At 35.4% G+C, this 13056-nt stretch overlaps 1 protein-coding gene and 1 long non-coding RNA gene across 2 annotated transcripts; both read right to left on the bottom strand.

Moving 5' to 3' along the window:
• Positions 1-3241: 3241 nt before the first annotated feature.
• LOC107091434 lies at positions 3242-5348 on the bottom strand. Its single transcript, XR_001481527.1, has 3 exons — positions 5213-5348; positions 4252-4341; positions 3242-4038 (listed from the first exon to the last, which is right to left on the bottom strand). It is a non-coding gene; the product is annotated as an uncharacterized LOC107091434 (long non-coding RNA).
• A 1953-nt stretch (positions 5349-7301) lies between these two features.
• Positions 7302-12298, bottom strand: atp6ap2 (ATPase, H+ transporting, lysosomal accessory protein 2). The gene is made up of 9 exons (XM_015385357.1): positions 12172-12298; positions 10022-10152; positions 9781-9909; positions 9607-9702; positions 9373-9510; positions 9185-9238; positions 8946-9095; positions 8741-8860; positions 7302-8123 (listed from the first exon to the last, which is right to left on the bottom strand). Exons 1-9 carry the CDS (start codon positions 12245-12247, stop codon positions 7929-7931), a joined length of 1089 nt encoding a protein of 362 aa, XP_015240843.1. The 5' UTR covers positions 12248-12298; the 3' UTR covers positions 7302-7928.
• Positions 12299-13056: the final 758 nt, after the last annotated feature.

Here is a 13056-nt window from a genome sequence, read left to right on the forward strand (position 1 = left end):
TGAAATTAATAACTGGGGATGTCTAATTCTGAAATCCTGTGTGTTTGGGTTGTTATAGATACTGCAACATCTATCTATCATCTATCTATCTAGATGTATACTCTGTGTGTGACATAAAATATGGATCTCCATCCCTGCCACAAAGGCCATCAAATAATGTTTAAAATAAAAAATACAGTAGGTTGAAAAGGCAGAGTATCCATCCATCCATATAGGCTATCATTTGATCGTTCATGCTCTCCATAGTTCTCCTGTGGCGCGAGCACAGGGCGAATGTTGCGCGCCTTTAGCGAGCATGCGCGTTTCCTGTCGCTTGTGCGGTGAATCGTGCCGCCTGCGTATGTGGAAAACGCTGTTTTGCTGCTGGAGTCCTCCTCACTCTCCATCTCGCTGTGTGTGCTGTACGTTAACACCCGCCAGCGGAAACACCCACCAACCCAACTGACAGACGGAATCTCACTATACATCAGCCATTCTCCCCTCTCTCATGACAAGGCGCGCACAAGTCCTATCATGAAAAAAATGTTCATTGTGCGACCTGAGTAACGCGCAGTAACGGGGTGTCTGCAATTAAAACTGCGTTATAGTTACAGTCAAAGTAATTAGTAAGATTACTCGTTACTTTGAACGCCGTTAGTCCCATCACTGCATGTAGGACAGTGTTCACCATCCTTTTTTTGTACCGTGTACCCCTTTTGGGCATTCTTCTTACCATGTGTACCCCCCTCAGCCAAAAGTAATGACTGTCCAAAAGTGGAATGCACAATGACTAATTATAAAATAAAGAGTACTTTAATTTAAACTTTTTAACTTGAGCGTTTAGTTCTTTGGCATTTTATTCTTCCTATCTCAAATTAAAACAACAACATTAATATGTTGCTCAGAAGTTAGTAAAGAATCAAAATACAGTAAATACTAAATAAAATCATGCTATAATTCTGCCTTTATACAACAGGAGCTCTTCTGAGTAACTCCCCTACGATCACATTTAAACTGGAGGATTTCAGAACAAAATACTGAACAAAAAATATAGTCAGAAGGACTCCGTTTATTTTACATAGTTTTCAGCATTCATGACACTTAAGCTTACTTTGATCAGGTGTGGGAAAACAGCTGATGCAAGGCTGTTTGCTACATGCAGTCTGTTCCTCTGCTTGGTTTTGAAGTTTGTTAAAGCTGAAGGTGTATTCAAACAAACAAGAATAATGTACTTTTTGTCAAAAAAAAGCTTGTGTAATTTTTTCCGGTGCGTCCTAGCAAAGCAGAATAGATCCAAGCCCTACTTTTTAATTTACCGGTATTACCTGAAAAATTATATATTGTCATGTGGCTCTTGCAATTCACTCACTGACCACTAGGCTGTAAGAGATGATCAGCTAAGAAGATACATTGTTGTGATGCCAGCAGCTGTCTGCAAACTTTACAGAAGAGGTGTGTTTTTATTAAAATATCAACATGCACACAAATACCCTGTTTACTAATCCTGTGATTACTGGGGATAAATTATTACATTTGTATTTCTTAAGGTGGTATTCAAGTTAAGGGAAATCATTACAAATGCTTTTTTGTAAAACAACTCAAAACAAGCACTCTTTACCTTCCAATAAAGTTAAAAGGTAAGTTAAAGTGTCTTTTCACAAAAAAAANAAAAAAAAAATAAAAAAAAAAAAAAGTTTACTTCAGAAAACATGCAAAGCAAAAAAGCTGTCTAAAATTTTAAATGAAATATTGTGGTGCATTAGTAGAAATATTGTGGTGCATTTATGCAATTAAAGGAATTTTATTTATGCTTTTTAAAATAAAAATCCTTTAATTGCATACAAGAAAATCTAATTTCTTGAAATTTCTGGATTTTTATTTATTTTTTTTTTCGATAAACTATTCTAAAGGGCAGTAATTTTTTTTAAAAACACAAAGTCTTTCTACATGGTCATTTATTAATCTAATAATGAATTTGTCATTGCCTGGAGCACCGACTGAGTTCATATAAAGGAGGTGCTGGTTTTGACTGAGAAAGTAAACAAGCCTTATCCACAGATATGTTTTTATTACGAGGCTGTACCTAGCAACTGCCATATAACCAAATTCACTTTATATGTTTACATATGTTTTGTGTGGTTGTTTTTTTCCCCCCCTTCAGAGTAACCCCGACAGCCCTTACAACCTGGCCTATAAGTACAACTTTCAGTACGCTGTGGTCTTCAACATCGTGTTGTGGCTGATGATCGCTCTGGCCCTCGCCGTCATCGCCATTTCTTACAACCTGTGGAATATGGACCCAGGATATGACAGCATCATCTACAGGATGACCAATCAGAAGATCAGAATGGACTGAGACGTGTTGTTGTCTCCTCCTGCTGCTTCCTTAGTGTTCTTCAGTGGATGTTTGTGTTTGCGTGAGGTCTGGTGTAATTAAAAATATCTAATTATCTGTGGTGGCTGAATGAGAAGAAGAGCACAGTACTGAATCACCTTTGAGTTTACAGCACTGATATCATAAAATGGTAATATGAAACGATAACAGAGGAAGTTATGTCAGCATTATCTTAGGATCAACATCATCCTCTAGAATGTGAACTGAATACATCTGGCCTTCCTCTTTTCACCTTCACAGCTCAAATCATTCCTTCCTTTAAATGCTAAAATCTTTTCTCCCTGATGATTGCACGTGTATTTTCTTTATTGTAAAAATGTGTTAAGAAATTAGATTAGTCTGGTTTCTTTTTGTGTTTAGCTGTATGAAAGTGTTAAAGGTTTAAGTTAAAGAGAAGTCTATATGTATATATTGAATATTACAAATACGTGAGAACCTGTGGTGGTGTTTTGTGTGCTTCGTCTCTAAATAACAGGCTGGACTGTGTTGAAGAAAAAAAACATGCATCCCATATGTTTGCTGTTGCAATTCTATAAGAGGTCTGTGAACTGCAATAATTGCTCAAAAATAAATTATTACATGTATCAACTTGTTGTGAATTTAATGTAGCAGTTAAGCAATTATGAAATAAAAATGATTTTCGGTATTACATTTTTACAAATGCACTTCGGGGCCTGCAAACATTTGAGAAAAAAAAAAGCATTTGTAAATGAGTATCTGTAGATCTATAAAAACTTCACTAGAAAATTGAATTGAAATGAGCAACACAAGGATTAAGATCTGTTTCCAAATATGCATCAAGTAAAAGCATTTATTTATTTGGTCTGAAATCAATTGTACAGACATTAAAACCGGATATAATTAAAACCCCAGACATATTTATAAACATGAGGTTGGTGGTTAGCCATGTGTCTTTTTTATCATCTGGTAACATTTCTCATGTCCTCTTGCCTTTTACATGATGCTTGCTCAGTGTTATTGAACATCTTGTTGGAATTTTTATTTATTATTACCCAAACAGTGCTTTTAAGTCATAATTTTGGCTACTGATGTAACAGCAAGAACATCAGGCCTGCTCAGCCTCTGGATGCAGAGGTTGGTGAGCCGGCCCTCACACGCTGCAGTACATGAATGTAGGCCTTTCTCACAGGAAACACGTTGATGAACCACACACACTTTCAGTTCTATCAACCTAAATGCCCTATTTACTTTCGGTAAAGCCACATCACATCAAAAAGGAAAAAAACAATCCCCACCCCTGATGTCAACAGTTGCACTTGTTTTCAAAATGTCTTCTGTGAAAAAGGCCATCTAATGGGACATCTAATGGGACATTCTGTGCTAGACACTGGGAACTGAACAACTGGAAAGTATTTAGCTTTTAGATTTTTGTCAAAAATAACATCAACCATCTTATTTGTGTATTTATCTAATTATTACAGTTCTATCAAACCTATCAAATATACATCTGATATTTCAAAATGGAGTTGACCACAGTTCCAGTGTCCAGACAGAAATTTAACGTCAGGAGCCACAGTTTTGCACAGCTGGCCCTGAGGAAGTCCCTGCTGCTGCTGCTCCTACGCCGACATCTTCATCATGTTTTGGGTTCAGGGCAACAGTTGAAGAAGATTTCATCGACTTCCGGTCGGATTTCTTTTGAGCTACAAGAGAAAGATAAGTAAGAGATGACATATCTTTAAAGACCAGGAGATGTAAAGGAGAGAATAAAACAAAAACATCTCTTGCATCAATCGCACAGGTATGTTAAAAAAAAAAAATGCTATATTAGGAATTAACCAACTTCCAAAAGGTTCATTTAATGGAAACATATATACCAAAGGTTAAATAATCAGTATGACATGTTATTTTCTTACCTTTTGCACTACATGGTGTTTGGATGGGTTTTTCCTCTTGCTCGCCGTCAGCGACAGAGGCCCTGATCTTCCTCACCACGTAGGCGCAAGCTGAGAATGTAAGAGTCCAACATTCTTTATTCATTTTTATTTCTCTTTCTAAATGTATTTATTTAACCCTTAATTTAGACAGGAACATTTCTTTAGACCTAGCGTCTCATTTACAAGAGAGGCCTTTCACACAAAAGATCATAGTTAACAGCATAAAAAAAAACAGTAATGGTACAGAATACGTACATCATTCAGATAACTCAAAATTTTTACTGGCAAAAAATATACACAATAAATATGACGGTAAAGCTTTAAATGATGATTTATTGAAATATGTTTCTTTTATTGTAGGTCTAGTGCAATTTTTTTTTAATGCAGTCTGATTGCATTTTTTTAAACACAAATCAAATCACATGAGCAACAGGAAAACAATGTTCACCATTGTTCAAGATGACAGAAAAAGCTGAGTCATTCTATGTATATTTTAACAACAGATGGTTAAAAAACAAAAACAAACTGATAGCTATTTGTAAACAAGACATAATGATATAAAACAAATAAAATACAATTACAACACATCTATAAACTAAAATTAAAAACAAAAATAAACCCAAACGACTCTTAAAATGAGCGAATGTTAAACTGAGAAGCAATAAGATAAGATCTAGGAGCTGGTAAAGCTAAGGGGCACTTCCTTGTTTTATTATCTGTACAGCTGAACCCTACACCTGAAGATTTACTGACTTCATCTACGTTAGGCCAGATACAATAATATGAAAATAAAATTAATTCTAGTATCTAAATAATATTTAAAAGGGTATAGATAGATGTTTTTTAACAAGAAAAATATATATTTATATAATTTCACTACCTTTCTATTAAGTGTGGTCGTTATACAATTTTTAAACTTGAATAAATAAGCAGTTTTTACCTTTTACCAACAGTCACACCATTCGTCAGAGCTGCTATAGTTTGCAGTTTCGATAAACTTGTAAATCGCAGTTATCCGGCTTGTTTCCCTCTGTAAGGACAGCTGTTTTCTAATGTCGACTTCCTGTATCTCTGAGGATTAATAGATTGTTATAGAAGAAATATAACCAATCACAGACTGAGAGCAATACAGAGGCGGGGCTTGGTCAATTGTGATTGGCTGAGCCGTTACGCAACGTAAAACAAAGTCAACCTCATTTAAAGAGATACGCTTGTAATACGGAGATACATAATCAGGATTGTTGACTTTATGGAAGTCAAATAAGCGATTACACAAGTTCCATCTGGTATCTAGCTCTATTGATTACTGATGTATCTCAATAATATAATATTACCATACAATTTTTTTATTACATTCTAAGTGTTTATTTCTGAAACGCTTGATGACTGTGAACAGTGGCGGTTCTAGGAAGAGTTTACAAGCAGAGCAAGGGTGGGGCCAGTTTATTTATTTATTTTTTAATGGGGACGCTGAACAAAAGAAAGACAAACAAACAGAGCAAGAGCACCATTTTTTGTATTGAATCGCTAAGCTAAGGATGCAAAATCCTCATCAAACAGAAGAGAACATTGATCCTGGAGCTTAGACTTTGACAACTTTTATTTTCATTTTGTATGCACGGTGTGTGTACAAAGTGACAATGCAAGCTTAAAGCTTACTGCAATTTCTAAGGTTAAAGTAAATTTAAAGGGACAAAATATTAAAACTTGTCAAAGGGATGATTTAGTAATGCGGTCTTCTGTCAGCATATATAATGATAATTAATTTATTTAGTATTAAACTACAAAAACAGATCTAAAACATTACAAAAAGTCTAGCTGCCTTTAATTTGAGGTTGTAATTATGATAGGCTGTTAAAATAATTTGTATTTTGTTATTAAAAAATTAGATAAAAGTTATGCACTTGAAATAAGTTCAAGGATAATTTTTTTTCCATTTTAAATGTAAATAATCTTATTCCATTGGCAAATTATCTAACCTCAATTTCAGTATTTTCTGATGAAGTCAAGCAAAAATAAACATATTTTAGAGATAAATGTATGTACAAATGTAAGTTATATGTTGAATATTTCAAGTTTTGTAGAGTGGTTTTCAGCACAGGGGCCATGCCAGCAACCGGGGCCAGTCTATTATCGCCCATTATTATAAATACTGCACACATTTTAAGTTTCACTTAAATACCAATAACTGTTCCCTATAAAAAGGACTTGGTTCCTACGTATATTGGAAAGGTACCAATAGTCTGCTTTGATGCTTAAATGGCCAACAAACTCATCTGACCTAAATCCCACAGAAAAAACCCACAGTGTGGTATGGTCAGGAAGAAGACAAGCTTATAGTTCCTAATAAGGCAACATGTGCTTTAAAACACCTCAGTGTGGCCGAATGCATGATTGTCTTCAACCGCTGATGCTACAATTCATACTAAAAATAATCACAAACAAGAAAATGCTGAAGTTACATCCCTCTGTAAAGTATAGTTGAATTGTAACAACTTAACATTTTCAATTAAATTCTATCATATTAACATGAACCTTGATTTTTATGTAGATGTTTAGCAGAAAGAGATCATGAATGTTGGTCTGCAACTAACACTTATTTTGCGAATTAATTTAGTTAAGTTCAATTAAGTTTCTTTTTTTTGTTGTTGATAATCAGATAGCTAAAGGTTACGTAAAGAAGACTTTATACAAAGTTAAACCAGGTGAAACAAAAAGGTTTCCAATTGAGGAGCTCCGGATAGAGCGTATTGGCAAAATTCTTTTTACAATTTTGTCATAATTACTGCTCTAAGTGGGTTGTTCTTTCACCTAAAGGTAGTTTTACAGCCTCTATACTCCAGTTAATCGATTACTGAATTAGTTGGCGATAATTTCTATAATAGATTAATCCGATTGTTTCAACCATAGATTAATGCTTTTTTTTTTCTCAAATGTTTGCAGGCCCCGAAGTGCATTTGTAAAAATGTAATACCGAAAATCATTTTTATTTCATAATTGCTTAACTGCTACATTAAATTCACAACAAGTTGATACATGTAATAATTTATTTTTGAGCAATTATTGCAGTTCACAGACCTCTTATAGAATTGCAACAGCAAACATATGGGATGCATGTTTTTTTTCTTCAACACAGTCCAGCCTGTTATTTAGAGACGAAGCACACAAAACACCACCACAGGTTCTCACGTATTTGTAATATTCAATATATACATATAGACTTCTCTTTAACTTAAACCTTTAACACTTTCATACAGCTAAACACAAAAAGAAACCAGACTAATCTAATTTCTTAACACATTTTTACAATAAAGAAAATACACGTGCAATCATCAGGGAGAAAAGATTTTAGCATTTAAAGGAAGGAATGATTTGAGCTGTGAAGGTGAAAAGAGGAAGGCCAGATGTATTCAGTTCACATTCTAGAGGATGATGTTGATCCTAAGATAATGCTGACATAACTTCCTCTGTTATCGTTTCATATTACCATTTTATGATATCAGTGCTGTAAACTCAAAGGTGATTCAGTACTGTGCTCTTCTTCTCATTCAGCCACCACAGATAATTAGATATTTTTAATTACACCAGACCTCACGCAAACACAAACATCCACTGAAGAACACTAAGGAAGCAGCAGGAGGAGACAACAACACGTCTCAGTCCATTCTGATCTTCTGATTGGTCATCCTGTAGATGATGCTGTCATATCCTGGGTCCATATTCCACAGGTTGTAAGAAATGGCGATGACGGCGAGGGCCAGAGCGATCATCAGCCACAACACGATGTTGAAGACCACAGCGTACTGAAAGTTGTACTTATAGGCCAGGTTGTAAGGGCTGTCGGGGTTACTCTGAAGGGGGGGAAAAAAACAACCACACAAAACATATGTAAACATATAAAGTGAATTTGGTTATATGGCAGTTGCTAGGTACAGCCTCGTAATAAAAACATATCTGTGGATAAGGCTTGTTTACTTTCTCAGTCAAAACCAGCACCTCCTTTATATGAACTCAGTCGGTGCTCCAGGCAATGACAAATTCATTATTAGATTAATAAATGACCATGTAGAAAGACTTTGTGTTTTTAAAAAAAATTACTGCCCTTTAGAATAGTTTATCGAAAAAAAAAATAAATAAAAATCCAGAAATTTCAAGAAATTAGATTTTCTTGTATGCAATTAAAGGATTTTTATTTTAAAAAGCATAAATAAAATTCCTTTAATTGCATAAATGCACCACAATATTTCTACTAATGCACCACAATATTTCATTTAAAATTTTAGACAGCTTTTTTGCTTTGCATGTTTTCTGAAGTAAACTTTTTTTTTTTTTTATTTTTTTTTTAAGTCTGATGTTATAAATTGTTCAGTGTTTTTTTCTTAATAAAAACAGAACATTTCTGCTGTCACAAAACACATATGATAAAACACTTTATTAGAAGTTTAAGTTTGGGTCCTTTCAGACTTACAATCTGCTTCGATTGCAGGATTGAACGAGATTTTCTGGTCAAAGGAGCTTCAAAGGTTTTCACAGTAACAACCTCCACCACAGCCCGGTTACCATAGAGCCGATACATGTCTTCTCCAAACTGGGATAAAAAAAGACAATGGTAACGCTGAAATAAATTTGAGATAATGCGATGGTTGTTTCAATACCTCAGATCTCCCTCTTACCTTCTGGAGCACAGTAGCAAGAATGGCTGTGGCATCGCGGTACTGAGGAGAGTCTTTGCCGTAAAGGCGACTGAGCTCCTCCAAACCAGACAGCTCCAGAGAATACAGGTCAGGGGAGAAGTCCTTGGCCAAATGCCTGTGCCTCTGGAGCTTTAAGAGGGGATAATCTAAATCAAACCTGATGAACTAAAGTCATTACTAGGAGAGAAAGAGGGTCTGTGACATCTATGGTAACTCACCAGAGCAGTGATATCATGCAGAACTTGAACCTCGGACAGGAAGAGCAAATCAGCCTGCAAAAGAAAACAAGAGAGAAAAAATTATAGTATGAGGTAAAAACTCTTTTTCAAGTTCATATAACATTTTTTGCACAATCTGACAACATTCAACAAGGCAGATGACGTGACTTTGAATTTTAGGCACTAACTTCTGAATTTCTGCTCAGGGAGTTAAGAGGGAGAGAGGTCAGTACAGAGCCGTCCTGGGAGAGGCGAGCACGGATCTGCTGTAAGGTCACTGGGAGGTCCTCAAACACAGCATTAGCTTTACCAAGCATGTACAGACGCTGAAAAAGACAAAACAAGGTTCAACATCATTTTAAAAAGCATATTTACATGTATTTGTTGTTCTGTTCTTGTTAAGTTGTTTATTTTTTTATTACCTCCTCACTTGGGGCTAGTTGTAGAACTACAGGGGTGTACTCGGAAAACAGAGAGTGGACCGTCTCTGCAACGCTGTCCAGTGTGAAGGGTACTGGCTAGTAAAGGACAAGCCCAACAGCACACTGAGTAAATGTATTCTCATTAGATGGTAGGCTTTGATCTGGTGAACTTACATTTTCCAGGGGATAAGAGGCTACAGCCTGAGGCAAAGCAAGGCTGTCGACTCCTCTAACCACCACTAAAACATTAGCCCGGGGACGCTGGAACAATGGGCCAGCCTGGAGGCCAGGCCATAGCAGATCCTGCGGAAACAGAGCGTCACCATATTTGTTAGACATATGTTGAGATAACATGTCTGTAGCCTAACAACACAAAGCCTAACCAATATTTTTTTCTTTATAAATAAGGAGATACCTCTTGAACAGAGAAGCCCATGGTCAGAGCCACCACATCAGGGACTTTTTCTCCAGAAACTGGCCAGTCACCTTTCTGGAATGACACAAACTCTGGAGCTTGAAGGACTGTAAAGCTGTCACCACTGACACCTGGAGAACAGAGAGGGGCTTGTCAACCTAAGCAAAACCAGATTTCTTAAAAACAAGGTTTTCAGAAACTAATAAAGCTTACTTCAATGTTAGTTGATACTTTGATCTCATTGCAAAATACTACAAAGCTTTAAGTGAGATTTACTACTGCGTTAAGAATTGTTATCATGCTTTGTAAATGCTCTAAGATTTGCACAGATTTTAAGGTAAAATAAAATCAGATAAAAAAGGGATACATCCGTAGCAGTTTGTCAGAAAACCAAAACGCGTTGGAGAGTCTCCATTTTTAGACAACAAAATTAACATTTTGTAATTCATCACTGAATAAATAAAGTCCTTCCAATGAACACAACATCATGATCAGAAATGGGGTCTAAACTATTCGTTTTGCTCTTGCTTCAGGATTTCTACCCAGAATTTAAAATCTTTAACTTCTCCATATTTCCATGCTTGAACCAGGATTTGTAGGGCATTTTTTTGAGAAGTGAGAAGCTGCAGTGATGCCGTTTCAGAGACACATGAACAGGTAACATGATTTCAGAGATATATAGGTTTCTTAAAAAATAAAAAGGAGGGTTAGGAAAATAACACAGATTATTTACTTGTAATATTCAAGCAAAAAAAAAAAAAAAAAAGAAATACAGAATTCAAATGAAAAACTGACTTAATATTATGAATAAATACCATTTTCTAAACTTTTTTGCATTTACAATGCACTCATATGCAGATTTCAAGTCATGTTTTTGATCAATTAAAGTATTTTTGTGTTATTTATTAATTTTTTTTATGCATTCTTAATTGTTTCAGAAGTTCTCCATATATCTGAAGACCTGCATGCTAAAACAGGTTTACCGATTAGGTTTGCATGGAAATAACTCACAAAATTACACATGGGCTGAAATTATTCAAGTAGAGATAGACCAAATTTATTTATTTTTATAAGGCTGATATCAAACGGGTTAGTTTAATATATTATGTTGTGGTGATTTTTTCTTTTTAGGCCGGAATACCCATTTCTCTGTCCATTGATATGATAAAAAACACTCAATTATATATATATATATAAAAACAGGTGACATACGTCTCAGTTTATTTATAAAAAATTTTTTCAGATAAAATTTACTACCAATAAATCAATAACCTAAAATGGACAGCAAGGTCTTAAGGCATGGATGCTGAGGGCACTGATGGATCAGTAAACATTGGCTGAGACAAGATTACAAACCTACAAATATCAAGGGATCAGCTGATATTAGTCTATCTCTGCTTTAGAGAAACGGTGCTGGAGACAAACAGCACACTTTTCAGATATGCTATTTGTTCTTTTATATGTGAAAACCTTAATATTTCCCTTTAACTTCATAATATCTTTGTAATAGCCTACCAGATTAACACCAAATATAAAGAAATTTAGAGTTTTTGATTGTAACGAGAGGAAAAAAATATACAAGTAAAAAAACCTCTGAAAGCTCTGAAAGTTTGCAGCCTAATGTGAAATCTTGGTACAAAGACGTGAGTAAAACTCAGATGGAGAAATAAACTCGTGACATGGAGCAGCAGCAAAGATGGAAGCTGAGCGGAACTAATGGGTCACATGACAGCACCCGCAAATTAGCAATAACCAGAAACTAAAAAAAAACAAACAAAAAAACACAGTATTGGCAATAACTTACATACATTCAATTGGACACAATTGTAATCTCAAAAGGGAAAAACAGACACATTTTAATATATTTACTATAGCATTTAGCAAAATGCGACAGCAAAACCTTCTCTGGATGCGTTGTGAAGCCGTAGCTAAATAATCTGCTAAAAGCTCTAGCATTTAGATGACCTGCATTACAATTTAATTGTAACTGTTAGATAAGGACAGGGAAAACTGAAAAAGCTAAATGCTAATGCTAACTATGACTGTGGACGCGATCTGTCAGATGAGCCCACACTGGAGGCCGAAGCGCTAGAAATAAACCTGTTCTTGAAACTATGAATAACAAATGATTATCACTGGACGCTTCCTACCTGCTGCGAAAAGACAGCAAAGGGCTAACGTCAAGGTAAAACAAGCCTTCATCCTTCGGCAGGTTGTCACCGACATTTCTCACCGAGGAACTGCAAGGGTCAGCTGACCTGACGTCATGGCACCGCAGTGCATAATGGGAGCGTTTGTAGTTTGTACTATTCTTCTCGATTTCCGGCAGTCCCATGCACAATTAGCGCATTGCTGCCCTCTTCAGGTCACACGATATAAAGCATCAATTAAAGCTTCATTGGGATATAAAGGGGAAGGTAAATCAATCATTAAAAAGAAAGAAACAGAATTTTGGCAAAAGATATGGGATGAAGATAAGAAAGGAAGAAGATTATATAGGGTTCAAAAATCTGTAATTGTACAAAAATTGTGGAGAAAGAAACAGAAGGGAAGAGATAATTTATACTAGATTAAGAACTGGACACACCTACTTGAATGAGTTTTTGTTTGTACTAGGGAAGAGAAATAATGATTTATGTGAGGGTTGTGAAAGAAAAGAAAATGTGGATCATGTTTTGATGTATTGCATTAAATATGCACCTGGAAGAGAGAGGATGAGTAATTATGGAAAAGGGGAGAGATTGGAGTATTAAATGAATTTTAGTGACAGATGGAGATAGGGAAGAAAATGTGGTTATTTATAAAGCATTGTTTTTATAATTACATAACACAAAAATAAAAAATAGAATATAGTAGGTGGAATTATGAGCTACATACTCATGTACAGTAGGTGGCGGTACGCACCTCTAAGCTGTTTGCAATCCACCATTCAACATAGAAGTAGAACAATTCATTGGGGTATAGATAACAATATAATCCTCATTTTAAATTAAAATAAACCAACTTTGGATCTCTCTTTTGGTTGAAGCTGTGTA

This window comes from Cyprinodon variegatus, unplaced genomic scaffold, assembly GCF_000732505.1.
Source record: "Cyprinodon variegatus isolate N-32 unplaced genomic scaffold, C_variegatus-1.0 Scaffold337, whole genome shotgun sequence".
NCBI lineage: Eukaryota > Metazoa > Chordata > Actinopteri > Cyprinodontiformes > Cyprinodontidae > Cyprinodon > Cyprinodon variegatus.